The 20,613-nt window shown below is 37.9% G+C and overlaps 1 protein-coding gene across 2 annotated transcripts in view; it reads left to right on the top strand.

The window, feature by feature from the left end:
- The first annotated feature begins 1,081 nt into the window (after positions 1-1,081).
- The window catches only part of LOC109115633 (translocon at the outer membrane of chloroplasts 64-like), a 39,022-nt gene continuing 19,490 nt past the window's right edge, over positions 1,082-20,613 (top strand). For both annotated transcript variants that reach the window (XR_016085517.1, XM_019199855.2), the window contains exons 1-7: positions 1,082-1,530; positions 3,062-3,214; positions 4,093-4,217; positions 5,494-5,619; positions 6,577-6,759; positions 6,867-7,011; positions 13,716-13,884. Coding sequence is in view for 1 of the 2 variants with exons in the window: in XM_019199855.2 (XP_019055400.1) it covers positions 1,328-1,530; positions 3,062-3,214; positions 4,093-4,217; positions 5,494-5,619; positions 6,577-6,759; positions 6,867-7,011; positions 13,716-13,884 (1,104 nt within the window). In the remaining variant the exon portion in view is untranslated. The remainder of the gene's footprint in view (positions 1,531-3,061; positions 3,215-4,092; positions 4,218-5,493; positions 5,620-6,576; positions 6,760-6,866; positions 7,012-13,715; positions 13,885-20,613) is intronic.

The raw sequence follows: 20,613 nt of genomic DNA, 5'->3' as shown, positions 1-20,613 counted from the left end.
CATTATTGTTACATCCACCAACATATTTTTTAATATAGCCTTAACCCATGTGGAATATGAATGGTATTCTATGCATTTAATCGAATTATCTTAATCTATTATCCATCATTATATCACATTTATAATTGAATAAATTTAAAAATTCCATTTTTATTGGTTTATTCATTTGATTTTGGATCTCACTCATGTAGAGAAAGTTTCAATTATAAGAAATTACTATTTATTTATTTGAAAATTTAGTTGTATTTATTAGCTTGTTGTTAGATTATTTCATTTCCTCCTATTACAGGATTTCGATAATGCAATAATCAATGATTGTTAAAATATCTATGTTAGGTATTGTATCGGACTATTTGGATACAGATACACATTGATATAGACGAAAACAAATATGAATATGCCAAAAAATGAAAATTAGTTCTAACTTGTTAACGGGCCATGCTTTGTATATGTATCAACAAAATACATTCAGGCCCGAACCCGAGGTTGGCTTGATCATCGGGCCTAGGTCTTGAGCCCAAGCCCAACCCTCATATAAAGCCTAAATCTTGGACTTGAGCCTGAGCCCCACCAACAATTTGGAAATATTTTTGTTATTTATTTATATTAAAAACCCTCCAAACTCAAAAATAATAAAAAGACTTGAAAAATAGAACAGAAACAAAGGAAAAAATAATGTATCTATATTTATGATTATTTATTATATCATTAAGTTAGGCTCGGACTCGGGCTAGACTTTTTTAAGAAAGCCTAAACCGATTCATAAAAGATCGGGTAACCCAAACTCACGAGCTTAAAATTGCGTTCAAACTCAACTTATAACGGGTCGACCGAGGTACCCGGTGCATGAACATGAATACATGATGGGGCCTTGCCCGCCTGGGGCTTCAATAACTCGGGTTGGATTTGGGTTTTCCTAACCCCACGCGATCCTGCCCGACTTGCACAGTTGCACCCCATTCCGACTCGTTCAAATGATTACAGATTTCGCATTATATACATCCTCACCAAATGAGGGCCCTATCAGACGAAGCGAAATCTCGTCGCATTATAAAACGGTAGTAAAAATTCATTACATCATGATCACATGTATGATAGATATTTGCTCTGATTCTCTCTCTCCTCGCTGGCTTAGGTATTCACTGTTCACCCTGCTTAGGTTTTGGGTTGGCTTGCATCAGCACTGGTGTTATCCTCTTCATCCTCAATACCATTATCAACAGATTCACATGCCACAGACCGAGCAAAAGCAAACCCTGATTGGTCTCTGAGCTCTTGGAGGGTCCGTCCTCACTTACAAGCAAAACTTGACGAAAAACCCAGAACCATGGCCTCGACCTCTACCAACTTATGGGTGTTGCTGGGCTTGGGGTTAGCAGGAATCATTCTCATGACCAGAAGATTGAAGAAGGTCGTCAAAGAAGATTTCGGTGCATTCATTGAGAGGCTGCAGCTTCTGCCACCTCCTCAGCCTGCTCCTCCCAAAGCTCCGCACCCCTTGACGGGCCTCACTTTTGCCGTCCCAGATGTGTACGTTATTGATTACGTCGCTTTGCCCCTATTGTTTCTTTATCAGTGTTATCGTCGAATAAAACTTCCGACTTATGTAGAGGTCAATTGCGCAAAGTATATGTTTGGGAGGGAAGACGCATCCTTATCCCGTTAAATCACCACGAATTAGATAGGAGAAAATTTAAACGAAAGATAAGATTAATCAACTTTAGGAGTTATTCTATTGTTCATTTTTGCAGCTAAAGGATTGCTGAAGATGGTGCTGTTCACATGACTTTTCACGTTTGCATCTTTATTCTATTTTCTTTTCAATTATGGGTTTTAAGCCGTGATGGCAATGTTCTCATGTGTTTGTGGTCATGGTGATTGTCTTTTAACTTGCGGAATTGGGTAATCGTTAATATGTTCGTTGTTTTAAACTGGTTTTGTTTTTCTTTTATTTCAGTTTATTAATTTTTTGTTTTTCTTTTTGTTAAATGTTTTAGTTGGTTGGTTGATTGATTGAAGGATGCCCTGTTACGTTATGTTAATTTGTTTTGCCTGATTACCATGAGGCGTGAAGGGTGGTGGCAATTGAGGGTGTGAGTGAATGGAAATGACTGGCATGCATTGACAGATTTTATGTGCAATTAGCAAAAGAAAAAAAAGTTATACTGTCTGATTGGTGCGCAGAAGTTTAATCTTGATTATTGCCATTGCTGATCTATTACATTCCGTATAGTCGAAGTTGAGTAGCTGTTGCTTTGCCATTTTGAGTTGCTGATCTGTTATATTTTGTATAATCAATTTGAGTATCTATTGCCTGGTCAATTTTATTTTGGTAGTCTTGTCACCTCTTTACATTTTCCTATTTCCTAGATAAAAAAGATTATTTTGGAAAGTATTGATTATGGAATATAGATTAAATAACTCCTTCCGGTTACTAGTTTTATACTCTCCATGTTCCAAGTGGGGAGATGACATGTTTAGATGGTTAGGTGGTAAGACTAGAAAGGACATAATCAATAATAAATCAAGTAAAGATGGTTTAAGTTTATGCATAGGATACTGCCTACTAACTAGTAAAGATGTATAATTTAAGGGTTCTAATGGAGGTAGCCAGGTAGAGGGAAGTCAAAAAAGATGTGGGATGAAGTACTAAAAAAGATCTGAGAACTCATTATTCAAATAGCAGAGGATGGCTTTTGGCATAGTGGAATATCAAAACAGGATTCATGTAGCTATTTCCAAATGCTCTGATGGGTTGAGTTAACTTCTATTATCCAAAAGGAGGTACTTGCAGGAACCTATATATCAGAATGAAAGAAAAAAGAAAGCTGTCTACCTTGTACTTTTATGCCAAATAAAAGTTGGTTTCTGTTGTGCACATTTTGATTTGGTAAAAATAATGAATGTTTTTATTATTTTAATGATTATTATATCTGATATAAATGACTAGAGTCTATATAGCTTTGTTTTTTGTTTCTTATTTTTTTTTTTACACCTATGATCCCAGAAATATTTCTATTTTCTCATCAATGTCAAATTTTGATTGTTTTGTGATAACCAGATTTGATATCGATGGATGTGTAACTGGGTTTGGCAATCCAGACTGGGTGAAGACCCATGAGGCTGCAACTCGGACATCTCCTGTGGTTTCATCTCTTGTAGAAGGGGGAGCTACTTGTGTTGGGAAAACAGTTGTGGATGATATGGCATATGGGTTAGGACTTGATTTATTTATTCATTTATACCCCTAGTAGTTATAACTTGATAAATATGTGAAGTGGCGACAAAAAGATCTCATGGCAATATGTCTTCTGCATCCTAAAGGGAATCAAATCCCGTAAAACCCAATTTATATGATCCTGTAAACCAGTCAATGTTGTTAATGCTTTTTCTTTCTTCATAACTAAATTTTCATTTTCTTAACATGCACTACAAACTCATTGTTATTATGATTTATTTATTCATTTATTATTCCTTTGTTCTTTTATGTTAGATATACCATTGTTTTATCTTTACAAAAAAAAAAAACCATTGTTTTACACTTTGGCGAGGATTCATTCTTAATTACATTTTGAGCTCCCTCCCCAAAGAAAAAACCAGATCTTACTTCAGGATAAGATTTTTTTTGATCAATAACTTCAGGATAATATTCATTGCTTGCAAAGAACTTACCTCTGTTTATCTTTTTTTTTTTTTTTTTCCCGTGTTCTATTGTAGTTTTCTTCTGATGATATCACTTATCTCAGAAACTTAACAAGCACTAATGGAGAAAATAAAGATTACGATGCTCCAACTAGTACATATATTTGGTTTAGTAGTGTTGCCGGACCTCTCCCTATTTATCACAATTGGGGCAAACTTCAATTTTTATGAAGATATAACTTGTTTATCTGTCTTTTTTTTTGATAAATACTTGTTTATCTGTCTTTTCTCCTTACTTATCACAATTGGGGCAAACTTCAATTGTTATGAAGATATAACTTGTTTATCTGTCTTTTTTTTGATAAATACTTGTTTATCTGTCTTTTCCCCTATGCCCTACGTTATTTTTGTTCTGATTTACATACTTTTTTTTCTCTGATACATTACCAGTATTAGCGGAGAAAACAAACATTATGATACACCCACCAATCCTGCAGCTCCAGCACGGGTGCCAGGAGGGGCTTCCAGCGGATCTGCTGCTGCGGTCTCTGGTAAACTAGTTGACTTCTCTTTGGGTGAGTTCCTAACATATCTTTCTTTTAAACTCCACTATGGTTTTACTGTATGAATTAGTGAATTAATAGTGTTTACTGTAAAATGAGACCAAACTAATGAGATATAGATGCCATTGTAAAATCTTTGTGCCCTACCATCTATTCTATTATAGTTCTTTTACACCCAGTACAATATTCTATTTTTGACACCATTGTGCAGGAATTACATGTACATGGTATTTTTTAGTTTTCTATACTTCGTCTTGAAAAGACTTAGGTTCTCTATAAAAACTGTCATTGCCTTTAGGTGATAGAATTTGTTTTCATGTTTACTTGCTTTACCTTACCAGGAAACTAGTTTCTGAATCATATTGCATCATGCATTATTCTGATTGTGACATACCTATTGTCTGGAATACAAGAGCGACACTTGGGTTAGCCAGAAGTGTGAAGAAGGCATTGATTCTGATCTCTAATGTATTGAAGTTAATAGCTTTGCAGATTATAATATGGAAGGTAGTTTAGGTCTCAATAGAGGCCAAGAGTATAACATTAAGATCATTGGTTTGGTCTCGTTCAACTTGCTTACAAATGAAACATCACCATTTCCATTTATCAAAAAAAGCACCATTTCTTTACCAATTCAAACTTATTAAGAAGGTTAATTAAACAATGTTAGAGTGACAACATACAGTTTCAAAAAAAAAAAAAAAAACATTAGAGTGACAATATGGGCCTTAGCTGCCTCATGGAACACCAAGGCACAAAGGTGGAGATGGATTCTGCTTTTCATCTCTGATTTTTCTAAAATGTTCAATTGTATTTTTTCTCACCAGTGGAAATTATGTAAAATGTTTGAACATTCAGAATTAGAAGATATTTGATGTGAGTCTGAGTGGGTACCGAATACCAAAGGGTCTAAACACTCTGGTCTTGGGCATGAGTACAGTTATAAGTTTTCCAACTTGCTAATATATTGTTTTATTTTACTTAATTTCAAACAGACATGTCATAGGCCATCTTCCCACTTTTTTTCCTTGTATTTTTCAAGAGGGGGTTTGTTGCTTAAGCCGTTCTTGAACTTAATAATTTTGTTATTTTTTTTTCATGTCAATATTTTTACATGCCGAATGGTTTATTGTGATAATTTTGTTTCTGAAATTGATGAAATTTGTCTTAGAACTCGTAAATGAAAATAATCATTTCTGCTTTTCTCAGTAGGGGTAGTCAGAGAAGCTGATTTTGTTGTTTTTATTATTCTTTAATTTGGTTCTTCATGGATGATGGTCTATGTCAGGTATTGATACTGCTGGAGGTGTTAGAGTACCTGCTGGGTTTTGTGGCATAATAGGTTTTCGACCCTCATATGGGGCCATTTCTCACATGGGTGTCACTCCTGTTTCACCAAGCCTTGATACTATTGGTACGTCTGGGAAAAGACCTCTTTTTAGTTCAATTTCAGTATGTTCACTTGCTAATATGAAGTATATGGGTACTTTATGGCTGTTAAGTTTAACTTGTCAGATAGTATAAAGCTTATCTTGAGATCTGAGATAGAGCTGATGGATTAGTGATGATGAGTAAACTTATTTTCTATTGGAGGGCAATATGTAAACTTACTAACCTAGCCCCAATCCTGTAGTCAGCATGTTATGGTAGCAAATTATGTAAGAGTTATATGCTTGGATGTTTCTTGCACTTGGATAAATATGAAATGAGTTAGCTAGATGTAATAATGATTAGGGCAGAGAAGGAGATGGATCAGAAGAAAAATAGGAGAAGAGCGATCAAACGAAAAAAAAAAGAAGAAGAAGAGAAAAAAATAAATCTTTGTATTGTTTTCTCCAATTAAACAGCGATTATGAAATAAACTTTTCAATCATCTTTTAGTTCTATGTTTCTCCACTTAACATTAATGATGAAATAAAGTTTAGGCTCTTATATTTATCAGAAAAAAGTTTAGGTTCTTATGGTGGTACATTTAGTTATTTATTTGCTTATGGGTTTACATATGAAGTACCGGAATAGGCTGCATTATCTTAATTTGAACTTAAAAATGTATTGCCTCCTTATCTGTAGAACATTCCAATTATTACATCACTATTCTTTAGTTAACCCAAAATTGCACCAGGCCAAGGGCCGATCTATAATACCTTTTTTTTTTTTTTTTCTGTTTTCTTTCTCTTTAAGTTTTTACTTGGCATTATAATGTTCTATTGTTCTTGTACTGGAATTATTTTGTTCCCCTGTTATTCCATATTGCATGGGATTTCCTCCTTTTTATCTGTTAACAAAAATTGTAAATTTTAATGCCTGGAGAAGGATATTCCACGTCCCTCTGACTCTTTCTATCATCTGGTTTTCTATATCCACTATACAGGATGGTTTGCTAAAGATCCTAGTGTTTTATGCCGAGTTGGTCATGTGCTGCTGCAACTTCCATATGCAGATCAATGGATGCCAAGGCAAGTTATAATAGCTGACGACTGTTTTCAACTACTAAAAATTCCTTCAAACCGGGTTGCTCAAGTGGTTATCAAATCTACCGAGAAGCTGTTTGGAAGTATGTTGTTATTATGCATTTGCATTTGTTTGCATAATTGTTTGTTTCTTTCTTATCTTCTTGTTGTGAAATAGCTGAGCCTTGTCTGTTATAAATTATTACTACAGGACAGGTACTAAAGCATATGAACCTTGGGGAGTATTTGGGTTCAAAAGTTCCAAGCTTGAATATGTTTCATGACAAGAACAAAACTGGTGAACTAAAAACGTCTTCCTTAAGATCACTTGCAAGTTCCATGCAGTTCCTTCAAAGGTCAGGTTATTCTTATATTGTAAACCTATTTGGAACATTTTGGGAATTGTTTATCCTTTTTTATACTTGGCACATATCTCTTAATGTATTTTCTTGCTTGGGATCACATCGTTGTGCTATTCTTGCTATTTGTGAATTAGAATTTCTGTTACAAGGTTCTGGGATCCTTGAAACTGCAGAAATTGGGCCACATGGGGTTATACAATGACTCTTGGGTGGTTGTTTTGATAACTGAGCTGATGTGATAAGACTAACAGGACTATTAGATTCTATGGCAATATTCTTACTTTTACCTGCTTATGTTTGAAGTTGTCTTGGTAAAAAGTCTTTGACATCACCATATATGGTTCAAGATTTTCTAGTAGCTAACAAAACATGGTATTGGGATTGGGAAGAAGGCCATTCCTTAAAATGTAGCTGGGATTGGGAGGTGTCTTCGGAGATTCAGGAGGAAAGGTGTTAGCTTTGTATTCAGGGCCTCTAGAATATGGGGACACACTGACTGCAGAGCTAATTGGACTCCTGCAGGGATTAAGATTTGCTAGGTACTTTGGGTTCCTTAATTTGGAAGTGGAAGGGGACTCTCAAGTGGTCATTGCTTGGACAAGATGTAGCACCCAAGTCCCATGGATCTATGGGCATATTTTTAGGGAGATTGTGAGCATTGTAAAGGAGTTGAATGTTACTTTCAAATGGGTGAGAAGAACAGCAAATGGGATGGCAGATACTCTAGCTAAACAAGGGGCTAGGAGACCCCAATTGTTTTGGGCTGAACTGTAAACTGTAATTTGGAAAAGAACACTCTCACCCTGTGTTAGTGGAATTTTTTTTAGTATAATTTCTCACATAACATAATTCACCCAATTAAACTAATAATTGGGTTTTTTTTTGTTATTTGGGTAAACCCCATTCGGGAAATCACGTAGATATTCCCTTAGTTACATCTCTGTTAGGAGCAGAGAAAACCTTTTGGTTCTGATTTAGAAGTACCAATGAATAAAGACTAAACTAAGTATGAATTTTCTACAGAATTTTCCTTTGAAAATTCTGGTATATATTCTCTCTTTGTTTGAGAGAAAACCAGCATATAAAGAAACAAACATTGTATGCATAACAAGTAAATAGGTATCATAAAAAAGCATGTTTCATTAATAAGGCTACAAATGGCCTTTAAATTGTGGTTGTGTGCATTATCATGCTTTGAGGAACCATAATCAGCCAAGTTTCATGAACAAAGCTGTAGATGGTTTTTCCCCTCACACATAGGTTAGTAGGTTGTAAGGAACCATAATCAGCCAAGTTTCATGAACAAGGCTGTAGATGGTTGTCTCCTTACATGTATTTCAATATGAAACAAGGAAGAAAAGAAAAATAAAGGGAAGAAAGAAAGGAGTGAGAGGAATAGATAGAGTATGGTCTTCCATCTCATATGGGAAACACAAGGAGTATCATATTGAAGAGGTGTAGGAAGGAAACCGGATTCCCTACCTTCTTCTTCCTTTTTCTTTTATGCTCTCCACACCAATCTTCTTCTCTTTTCTCTTCCCACTTGTTTCTTAATGCTAGAAATCCTGCAGATAAATTAGTAATAGCCAACAAAAAGGCATTAGCCTCTTCTCCTTGTAGGAGAGGGGCTTATATAGAGGAGGGAGGTGGTTAAGCAACTCCCCACTCCTCTCTTCTTAGAGTGCCAAGTGTCATCCCACTTAAAATGGGTTAAGGAGGGAAAAGAAAACTCTTCCTTCCTAAGGTGACAAGTGTCCCCCCACTTAAAGTGGTTAGAGGAGGGAAAATAATTCTTTCTCCCTTAGGGTGACATGTCACCCCCCACTTCAAGTGGTTAAAGGAGGGAAAATAACTCTCTCTCCCTTAGGGTGACGTGTGTCCCCCCACTTCAAGTGGTTAAAGGAGGGGAAATAAATCCTTCTCCCTAGGGTGACATGTGTCCCCCCACTTCAAGTGGTTAAAGGAGGGAAAATAAATCATTCTCCCTAGGGTGACATGTGTCCCCCCACCTCAAGTGGTTAAAGGAGGGAAAATAAATCATTCTCCCTTGGGTGACATGTGTCCCCCCACTTCAAGTGGTTAAAGGAGGGAAAATAAATCCTCTTGTTAGAATAGGATAAGTGGCATCCCCTCATAAATAAGTGAGACACCTCACAACTAATTAATCAAGCTGGATTTATTCTTTTACGGCCTGCTGTTCCACTAAATGAGCTCTACTGCAGGCCCATTAAATGCTTATTGCATTATAAATAAGCCCAAATAACTTGGGGCCTGTTGTTCACTAAATTAGACTGCAGGCCCCTTTCTTTATTAAAATGTTTCAGCCCACCAATAGGGAGACCGGATCTGCTCCTCACACCAGGCGCCTCACACGCACATCCTATCATGCATTGGGAATATCTCCCGTAATTATTTGATATTATTCATGGGAGATATTCCCAATGCATGGTGGATGTGCATGTGAGGCGCCCATTTGTGAGGAGCAGATCCCGTTACACCAGAGGACTGATTGGGCTTTTAAGAAAGCCCTTTTCTCTTCTTTATTATTATTATTTTTTAAGCTGTGACTGGGAGTATCTTAATAACCTACCCCCAGTCCAGCAAACTTAAGTACTCAACACCCTGTTTTGATAAAAAAAAGGTCATTCCTTAAAAAATATTTTTGTGTAGTTTTTGGTGCTTATAACTTTATGCCTTCCTTTGTCTTCTTAAAACAAATTTTACTGTTTTCTTTTTAATCAGAAAAAGGAGAAGAAAAATATGCACATGCCATCTAGCATGTTTGGTATAGAACATTAGGCTGATATAAGTGTTTCAAAGGCGAAGGATATCAGATGAGGCACTTGCAGTTCCAAATTTGAGAGATAGAAGCCTAGAGTCACGAGGGTTAAGCCTTGTGACTCATCAGTGGTTGAAGTGGATGAATAAGATGGGAAACAGATCCAAACATTAAATAGGGTGGTAACTAATTGAAAAATTAGATAAGGTGATCTATTTATATGGGAATAAATATGTTGAACGATGCAACTACAGAAAAATAAATTCTAAGGTGCAGGAGAAGGCCTTATTTTACTTGCCTTATGTTCATTTTGATATTGAAGTGATGATGTTGAACTGTCTGCTATGTTTTTCATTTGCTGATCTTTGTATCCAGGTGAATCTTGGATTCATTGCCCTTGATAACTTCCTTATCTCCCTATGTGTTGTCTGAACAACCAAGAACTTGGCTTTTCTTGCACTGGTTGAATCAACTTCCACTAGAAGATTTGTAATGTTGAGCAATCTGCTAAGCTTCAAACCTTGTAGTAGCATCATGGCTTCTGTTTTAATAGAGTTTCCTTGGCCTATAAGACCAGAGTAGATAACCAAAAATAGCACCTTTGTTATTTCTCAATACTCCCCACACTCCTGATGGAAATGAATTGCCTAGGCTGCACCTATCAAAATTGAGTTTTACCCAATTTGAGGTGGAAGACTCCACCTGCAAATTATTGGTTGAAGTAAATCAGCAATCTGTCCGCAATTTTGGCTTTAAGTTTATTTTAAGGATACATAGATTATTGGATTATAAAAGAAGAGTACTCGTTGGTAGCCACCTCATCCACTCATCCTTTCCCAGTCAAGGAAATTTGGTGCTCTCCCATTCCCCCTAAAATCAGTGCTTTCTGTTATGAAGTGTTTCATAGTTGTATTAGTACCTTTGATGTTCTTCAATGAAAAAGACCAAATTGGTGTTTATCCCCCAACTGGTGTGTCCTGTGTAAGTTGAACGGTGAGACTGCTCTTTTTCAAAAAAAAAAAAAAATGGTGAGACTGCTTTCCACCTAAGATCTTGTCCTTTTTGCTAGCTTTATTTGGAATTGGTTTGCTTCCCTTTTTGGTTGCAGGTGGTCTTCTCTTGACAGATTGGATGGTTTGTTCAGCCCTAATGGTATTAGTGGCACTAAAAGGAGGGGTAGGATCCTGTGGAGATGTGCTAGAGTAGCACTAATTTGGACTGTTTGGGAGGAAAGAAATGCATGAATATTTGAAGGAAAAGAAAAAAGTAGGGAAGCCTTGGTTGAAACAATAATGTTGAGGGTGGCACATTGGGCAAAAATCTTGAAGATGTTTTCAGATTTTAAGGTCGAAGACTTTTTAGGGTTTGGGGTATTATTGCAGCATCTTCATCCAATTTGTTGAGGCATGGTCTCCCCCAATAGATGGCTGGAAGAAGCTGAACTTTGATGAGAGTTGTGTGGGTAATCCGGGTCCCTCAGGCATTGGGGGGGGGCATTAGAGATGAAGATGGAAATATCATTGCTTTGTATTCTGGTCCTGTGGAGTAGGGTGATGTGGCAAGGTTAGAGTTTCTAGCTGCAGCATATGGGGTTGATAAGGCTAAAGAGTTGGGTATTAATAGACTGATCATTGAGGGAGATCCAAAAACTGTGATAAAATGGTTGCAGAAGGGGAAAGGGGTGACATGGCATTTGAGGAATGAATTCAGGAGATTTAAATTGCTGTCAAGGGACATGTCAATCTGTGTGAGATGGGTGAGGAGATCTGCTAACAGTTTGGCAGATAGCTTAGCTAAGCAAGGGGTTCAAAGAACATATATGTTTTGGGTTCATTTGTAATTCTGCTTTGGATCAGCTTAGTAAAGCTGGTTGTTTTCACAACCCCTTGTTGTATCCATAATTTTTTCTAATTAATGAAATCATTTTAAGGTTGCTGATAAAAAAATTATAAAAAAAGAGTTCCATACGGTTGAAGCATTGATTGAAAATATTGCTGCTAAGGTGGCATATTGGGTCAAAACAATTGTTCTTTTTGAACTATTCTTGATGGATGATATAACAAGGGGCTGGCAACAATTACTAAAAATAAACCAATCTCTGAGCTTGTTTTACCTTTCTTCATCCCTTGGTTTTGATTGTAATTTGAGTGTTCGAAGAAATCTGAGAGAGTCTGAATTAGTTCCTGTTTCTAGTCTTTTGAGTTTGCTGCGTGGGGTGGTTCTTGATAACTCAGCTAGGGATAAACAAATTTGGATTCCTAACTCTGCGAATAAGTTTTTTTGTGGTTCCTTTTTTAACATGTTGGTTAGGGCAACTCCCCCATCTGGGTCCTTTCCTATGAAGGAAGTTTGGTGTGCACCTATATTTCTCCCAAAAGTTAGTGCTTTTTCGTTGGGGAGTTTTCCATGGAAGTATCAACACCTGTGACGTGTTGTAAAAAAAGAGACCTAGTTGGCCTTTATCTCCTAACGGGTCCATCATGTGCAAATTGAATGTTGAGACTGCATACCACCTATTAATCTCCCGATCATTGGCTTGTTCTATTTGGAATTGGTTTCTTGCTCGTTTTGGTTGCATGTGGTTAGATGCTCAAAGGAAAAAGTTTAGAATGATGTGGAAGTGTACATGAGCTGCAATTGTATGGACATTGTGGAAATAAAGAAATGCAAGGATTTTTGAAGAAAAAGAAAGGAGTAGGCATCCACAATTTGGATTCTTCTCGTGGACTTTGTGGTTCCCTCCCTGAATCTACAGATCACCTCTGTGGCTCTGTCTTCACTGTTCGGTCTCCTCCCTGGTGTGGGAGCATTTCCTGAAATCTATGGACACCAGCTGGGCTATGCCAAGGTCGGTCAGGGAGCTGCTGTGCTGCTGGAAAGTTAAAGGCCTAAGCAAGAAAGGAAAATTAGTGTGGAGGACCATTCCTGCAGCTCTCTTGTGGTCCATTTGGACTGAAAGGAACAACAGAATTTTTTGTAATAGAGCTAAAAGTCCTGAATAGCTAGTGCAGAGAGCTGTGGGTTGCTGTATGTTGGTCTTTGTGGGAAGAAAGAAACTCCAGAATCTTCTCGGAAAAGGAGATGGAAGCTCAGAACTTAATGGAGATGATCCACTTGAGGGTAGTGCACTGGCTGAAATCCATGGATTTGTTTTCAGACTTTTCTGTGGATGTTTTGTTGAGAAATTGGAAAGAAATAGCAAAACCAGTCCAGGTCAAGAGGGTCATTAGTCCTTCTTGGATCCTCCCTTCTGCTGGGTATATAAAGTTAAACTTTGATGGCAGCAGCATTGGGAATCCAGGACAATCAGGAATTGGAGTGGTTTTCAGAACTGAGGAAGGAAATTCTATAGCCCTTTTCTCTGGTCCAATTGGAGAGGGTGATTCTCTCAGGGCTGAGATACAGCAGCCCTGGAAGGGATCCAAAGAGCAAGAGAACTGGATATTAGGAGACTGATTCTTGAAGGAGATTCAGAGATAGTAGTAAGTTGGTTAAAGGAAGACAAGCCTGGTTTGTGGAAATACAACAATGATAGGAAAAAAGTTAAATGGCTGGCAAAGGATATTGAAGTTAAGTACAGCTGGGTTAAAAGAACTGCAAATGCCTTTGCTGATGGGCTAGCTAAACAAGGGGTGTATAGGGCTTCATTGTTTTGGGCTTCTTTCTAATTCTGTTTTTTGCTTGTGGGGGAGTTAAGACAGTTTACCTCCCTCTGTTTGATTGTATTACCTCCTAATTAATTCCAATGAAATTCTGTTATTGATAAAAAAAAAGAACTTAAGATTGATTATAGGGGGACTCCTTGCAAGCCCCAAACTATGTCTCCATATGCAAGATTTTCTGGGTCAATGTAGAACACTTTTTCCTTGTAGTGATATTTTTGTTTCTCAGTCTTTAATTACTTTTTGCCTTAAAATAGGTATGAATTCAAATATAATCATGGGGAATGGATCAACTCCACCAAGCCAGTTCTGGATTCAGTTGTATCAGCACAATTACAGGAAGCATTTGAGTGCACAGATTCAAAGTTAGACAATTGCCAATTAATAAGGAATGAAACACGCTCTGCTCTCAGCTCACTTTTGAAGGTATTATATTTCATGTAGAACCCATGGGAACAATTTACAAATTAAGCAATCTCATATACTGCATACTATCATGGAAATGGTACTGAACAGAATCAAATGGCGGAACAGGATTTATGCATGTGGCCCCATGTAGTTGGAACAAGGCATAAATGATGACGATATTGTGTACCATCATATAGTTTTAGTTTTTATTTTGTTCCTTTATGAATTTGACCATAGTTTTCAAGGCGCCAAGGCAAGGCTAGGTGACTGGGGGGCGCCTTGTCGCCTAGGTGATGGATTTTTTATGTTAAAAACATAGATCCTAGGGTAGTTCCCTAGGTACCATAACCATATTTCTTTAATAACTATTCATGATTTTCATTAGAAAATTATAAATTTCATATTAAAGTATAGAAAATCAACATATTCATGAGAAGAAAAGCAAGAAGGAAAATAAAATTAAAAAAATATAGGGGCTGAACCCTTATTTTTATTATAGGAAAAGAAGAAAACAATTAGTATTGGTAGTAGTGGAAAATGTGCTGATTAGATAAAATTTTTAGTTCTTCCTTATTGGTTCAGGTTTTTAAGTCTTTGAGGGTTCAATACAGCATTTAGCAATGTTTGTGTTGATTAAACCCTAATAAATAAGAAAATGATAAAAAGAAACTAGTATATAAACACACAAAATGATTATTTTAGCTTAATAATGTCTATTTTATAATTATAATCTCAAAAAAGAATGAATAAAAAAGAATTTTATATTTGGAAGTAGAAAACTGTTAGGCGATTAGGCGAGGCTGACAACTATGAATTTGACATACAGGTTAGTATAGAGTATAGACCAAATCACAATGACATTCAAGTCTTTTTGTTTATATCTTAGATAGTAATTATTATTGATACAAGTTGTTATTGTTGTTGTTATTGGGTGGGGGATATAAGGCAGTATGAGAAGGAAAGAAAGAAAAAGGATAGATATCCATAAAGTTGCAACAAACTCCTTTGATAGCATGTTGTATTTAAAAACCATTGTGAGCATGATGGGTGTTGGAAAGCCATAAAAAACATGGGTATTTTAGTTTTTCTTGAAGAAGGTAAGGTAATATTGTTTTAAAGTATCAAAATATGGGCATTTCGTATTCCTTGTTGTACAAACCCAATATTATTCATAGGATTGCTGTTTGTTGAGGCCTCAAAGTTTGCTGGATTGGGAACAGGTTATTAAGCTACTCCCAGTCATAGCTTATAAAAGTTCCTTTTTAGACCAGTCGTGTATGCTTAATCTTTAGTCCATTTAAGTGGACAGAAGATCCTAAATTAATTTAAAAGCGGTTTGGGCCATAATAACAATTCATTAAACATTTAATTGGCCAACAGTAGAGCCCATTTAAATGGGAAGCAGGCCCTAAAGGGGTTAAGTTAGTTAAGAGAGACCCATCTAAATATCTAAAAGCCTAGCCCCACCTTCTCTCATGGGGTGTCCCATGTCTTAAATGGGATGCCACTTGTCTTCTCCTAGAGAGAGGACTTTTTTTTTTTGATCAGCAAGAAATTTTTTAATTAATAACAGAGAAAAAGTTACAATCAGTTACAATAGTTATAGGTTGCAGAAAAGCATTAATCTAATCTGCAACCACATGCAATCAGCTACAATTCTGCCTAGTACAATGTAAATCTATTTGCCCCCTGTTTTGCAAGGGCATCCACCATCCCATTTGCATTCCGTTTGATCCAACCAAACTGAGAGTTGATCCTCCTTGCAAGTATGTCAATTTCTCTGAAGATAAATTTGAGCTTCCAAGGTACTGATGTGATGTTTTTAGCCTAAGAAATGACCAGTAGTGAGTCTCCTTCTATTTCTAAGTCTTTTGTTCCTATCTGCTCAGCCATCTTTAGACCTTGAAGTAGGGCTAGAGATTCAGCCTGTATTGAGTCACCAATACCTATTGGTCCTAAGAAGAGTGCCATCACCACACCCAAATGATTTCTAATCACACCCCCTATGCCTGCCCTTTTTGGGTTACCAAAAGAACTCCCATCAAAGTTTAGTTTTAGTTTGTTCAGTGCCGATGGCTTCCATTCCACACTCACAATTACTTTGGGTGCATCTGTTTGTGCTACTTCAGCCCAACTTCATAGAATCTCATTCGTGGAGTAATTTTTGAATAGCTCCATGGTCTTCACCCAATGTGCAGTTCTGATTTTTATGGCTTCAATAACTTCCTCCTTTGATTTACTTTTTTCAGAGAAAATTCTTAGGTTTCTTTCCTCCCATATAGTCCATACTGTAGTTGCTCTTGCTGCCTTCCATAAGCACATTCCTCTTTTCTTCTGTTGTCTCAGGAAGGAGGGGCTGAAAAGAATTACCACATCCTGTGGGGGAGCCCATTTGCATCCAAAGAGAGAACAAACAACATTCCAAATACCAGAAACAAAAGAGCAGGATAAAAGTAAGTGGATTAGGGTTTCACCACAATCCATAAAAAGGACACACACATGAGGAGAGAGGCATTTGTTTGGCCTCCTTTTCTGTACCACATCACAAGTGTTTACCTTCCCTAGGAACACTTTCCAACAGAAAGCTTGTACTTTTTGGAGGGATCAATTTACACCAGATTTCTCTCACTGGGAAGTTCGCCCCCATAGGATTAGAGTGAGTGAGCAAACCAAAGAAAGATGCACAAGAAAATAAACCATCAGGAGTTGGGGACCAAACTCTAATATCAGCTATAGATTGGTCTAAGTAGACCCTCTCAAGTGTTGAGATCAAAAGCACTAGAGACTCACATTCATTTTCCCTCCACCCTCATCTTAATCCAAAATTCCAAGAGATACCCAAATCTGAAAACATACCAAACCTAGCAACGGGTTTGTTTTTAAGGTTTGATAAGGAGTAGAGGTTCAGGAATTTAACCATTAGAGGCACATCCCCAACCCAAAGGTCTTCCCAGAATAAAACTTTATTGCCACATCCAACATCAAACCTGATAAATTGAAGAAAGGTTGGTAAAACCTCAAAGATTGCCTTCCAGGGAGAATTTGGAGCTGCATTGGAAGCTAGTTTTGCATCTCAGCCGTTATCTGCTTCACCATGAATGCTTTTAATGACCCTGTGCCACAACCTATCTTCTTCACAAGGGAATCTTCACAGCAATTTCCCTAGAAGGGCCTTATTTTTCTTTAATATGTTCCCTATACCTAGGCCACCCTGCTCCTTAACAAACTTGCTCCCACTTCATTAAATGATCCTTCTTCTCATCGCCAGGTTCCCACAAAAAATCCCTCATAATCTTCTCCAACTTCCTAGCTATTTTCACCGGGATCTTAAAGGTGGAGAGGAAATAAGTGGGTCGGTTTGCTAGGGTAGATTTTATCAAGGTGATTCTTCCCCCATGGAAATATAATTTCTCTTCGACATTGCCAACTTCTCTGTGAACCTCTCTAATACTGGCTTCCAGAAGCTTTCGGCTTTCGGGTTCCCTCCCAAGGGCATACCTAAGTATTCTAGAGGCCAGCTTTTCACTTCACATCCTAGCAAATTTGCCATGACTTGGATGTCCCCTTCCCTAATGTTTATTCCAGCCACAACTTTTTCCCCAATTTACTTTCAGTTTGGAGGCCTGTTGAAACTTATTCACCAATGTTTTCAGATTCCTTAAACTGGATCCATCACATGTTTCACAGAAAATGATCATATCATCGGCAAATTGCAAGTGAGACACCACCACTTCTGATCTACCCATCCTCCATCCTCCAACCTTTAAACTAGTTATCTTGGTCATCCTTGGTGATTTGTCTACTCAAGACCTCAGCCACAAAAGTGAATAAGAGTGGCGATAAGGGATCACCTTGTTTGAGTCCTCTTTTAGCTTGGAAGAAATCCTTTGCTACCCCATTCATCAGAATAGAAAAATGTTCCGAGCTAATACATCCTTTAATCCACATCCTCCACCTTTCACCTAACCCCATCTTTTCCATGGGATTCAATAGGAAGGACCAATCCACCATATCATAAGCTTTTTCTAGGTCCAATTTGCAAATCAAACCTTTGCCACCTTGTTTTTTCTTAGCTGCCACACATTCATTTGCCACTAAGATTTGTCCCACAATTTGTCTCCCTTCTACAAAGGCTCCTTGGTTCTGAGAGATAACATAGGGCAAGACAGTCTTCAACCTACCAGCCAGGACTTCAGCAATGATCTTATACAAGCTACTCACAACACTTATCGGTCTGTAATCCTTAGGGGTTTTGGCCTCCTTTTTTGGCGCTAAAGCAATAAAAGTTGCATTTGCTCTAGGCGATAACTTCCCTTTTTGATAGGACTCCACAAATACATCCATTAATTCATCTTTCATGATTTCCCAATAATCCTAATAGAAAGCCATTGAAAATCTATCCGATCCCAGAGCTTTAGATCTATCCATCGAGAAAATTGCTTCATGTACCTCCTCAACATTGAAAGCTCTTTCTAGGAGGGTAGCTTCGGATTTTGGCACTTTGTTCCACTATAATTCTCCCAATTCTGCATTGCTTTCATCAAAGGAGGCAAGGATTGACTTGAAATGATCCACAAAGCACCTTTCAATTTCCTCCTTTGAATCTACTACTCTTCCCTCCACCTCTATACTGGAGATTTGGTTTTTCCGTCTTCTCCCGTTTGCTAGGGAGTGGAAAAATCTGGTATTTCCATCCCCCTCCAGAAGCCATTTACACCTAGATTTTTGCCTCCAAGAAATTTCTTCCTTTCTCAGGATCTCCTCTAGTTGCACTTTTAGGTTCCATCTTTCAGCTCTATCCTCCGGCCCGCACTCTTTCCGGGCCTCCTTTTGGTCCACTTCCTCTATTTTCCTGGCTAATTCCTCCTTTATGACCTCAAGTTTTCCAAATTCCTCTTTGTTCCACTCCTTGACCTTTTCCTTCAAACTTTTCAGCTTCTTGGAGAATCTCACCACTTTCTCTCTAGCCCTTATTCCACCTTCTTACCACCAATCTTTTACCTTTTGCAAAAAATTTGGAACTTCTAGCCACATATTCTCAAATCTAAAAGGTGTGGGGCCTCCAATAAGATTTTCTTGGTAGAGGCTTAAGGGGTAGTGGTCAGAGGTTACTCTAGGTAGGGCTTTTAGTGTTAAGGTTCCCCACAACTCCTCCAACCAATGGAGAAAAGGAACCTATCCAGTTTTGAGCACACTTGATTTTCTTGAAGATTTGACTAGGTGAAAGAGGCTTGTAACAAGGTAGGTTCTTTTAGTTCTAGGGACTCAATCAAGGAGTTGAAGTGTCTCATACTAGTTGTTAAGGGCTGATTGGGGTTGTTTGTCTCATTTGTATACCTTATTACATTAAAATCCCCACCCAAACATCACGGACCTTCCCAAAGGCCCCTGACTGTAGCTAGCTCTTCCCAAATGTATTCCTCTCTCTATATGAATTTGGGCCATACACATTAGTCAACACCCACTCCTTTCCATCACTCATCCTCTTGGCTTTTATTGATACTGAGTATTGTCCTATCAATTCCTCCTGACAATCAACTTCCTCATTCTTCCAAATTGTAAGGATCCCACCCAAGGCACCCCACGACGGGGCAAAAGACCAACTTAGACCCCTGCTACTCCAGATATTTCTTATCCATCTTCCATCCAAATCTGAAAGCTTTGTTTCCTGTAGCATGACTATTACTGGTCTCTCTGTTCTTACCACATTCCTGATAATTCTCCTTTTCTGTGCACTCCCTAGTCCTCTTACATTCCAACAAAGAATCTTCATTCCACTTGTTTTCTAGACCTGTTCTTATTTCCCATTCCTATTTCTCATCTTTTCTTCTCCCTCTTCCTATTTACAGACTTTTCATAGGATACACCACAAGCTAGCCTTTCCACCTCATTTATTCTCCTCATTCTTTTTTTGTCATCTTCTGCCTCCTTTCTAAGATAGACCTTCCCTTTGGCTTCTTTTTGTTCCTTTCCTTTTAGTTTGGGTGGCTCTCTGTAAACATCTTCTCTCTCATCTAACCCACAGAATTCCTTTTCCTTTTCTTTAGTGCCTACAACAGTTTCATTTACCTCAGCTTCCTTCTTAGAATCCATCACTTGAATCAATTTCAGAATTTGTTCCTCCTCTTTGTCTTTATCTCCTCCCCCATCTTCTTTTACTACCGCACATGGGTCATTGTCTGCCACCGGTGAAGTTTCAACAGCTGGAGCTGCAAAATCCAAAGGCTGATGATTACTACAAGGATCAATATCAAATGAGTTTTGACAGTAAAGTGGGGAGGAAGAAAGAATTGGATTGAGAGGAAGGGGGGAAGAAACTCCCTGATCCTGAATCTGGTTTTCACCAATTACTCCAAATACAAACCCTGATGGTTCGGGTTCAGGTACAGTATCCACCTCTGCAGTTGGGGGGAGCTGTTCCTCAAGTGGTTCCATGGTCGGTTTGCAATGGATACCCATCTCCTCAAAACTGCTACCCTGCCTTTGTTCTTGATTTGTTTCTTTTTTCTTCTCTCTCTGAGAATCACCTGTAGGCCTCCCACTTTCCACAGTAGTTACCATCCCCCGAATCCTGTACCTCCAGAATTTCCGTACTAGATTCTTCATTAAAGAGCAGTTCAGTTCCAAGAGCTTCAAAATCTGTGAAGTTGCAGGCCTTTGTTGAGTTGATGCTGCCTATACTCGACGACAGGTCTCCATCATCTTCTTCCACAGCTCTCAAAACCTCCCGTTCTGAATCGTCTTCAG

This window comes from Nelumbo nucifera, chromosome 4 (assembly GCF_055504915.1).
Source record: "Nelumbo nucifera cultivar China Antique chromosome 4, China Antique-T2T, whole genome shotgun sequence".
NCBI classification, from domain to species: domain Eukaryota; kingdom Viridiplantae; phylum Streptophyta; class Magnoliopsida; order Proteales; family Nelumbonaceae; genus Nelumbo; species Nelumbo nucifera.
The sequence above is the reverse complement of the archived record's forward strand: the minus strand, read 5'-3'. Positions and strand labels throughout refer to the sequence as shown.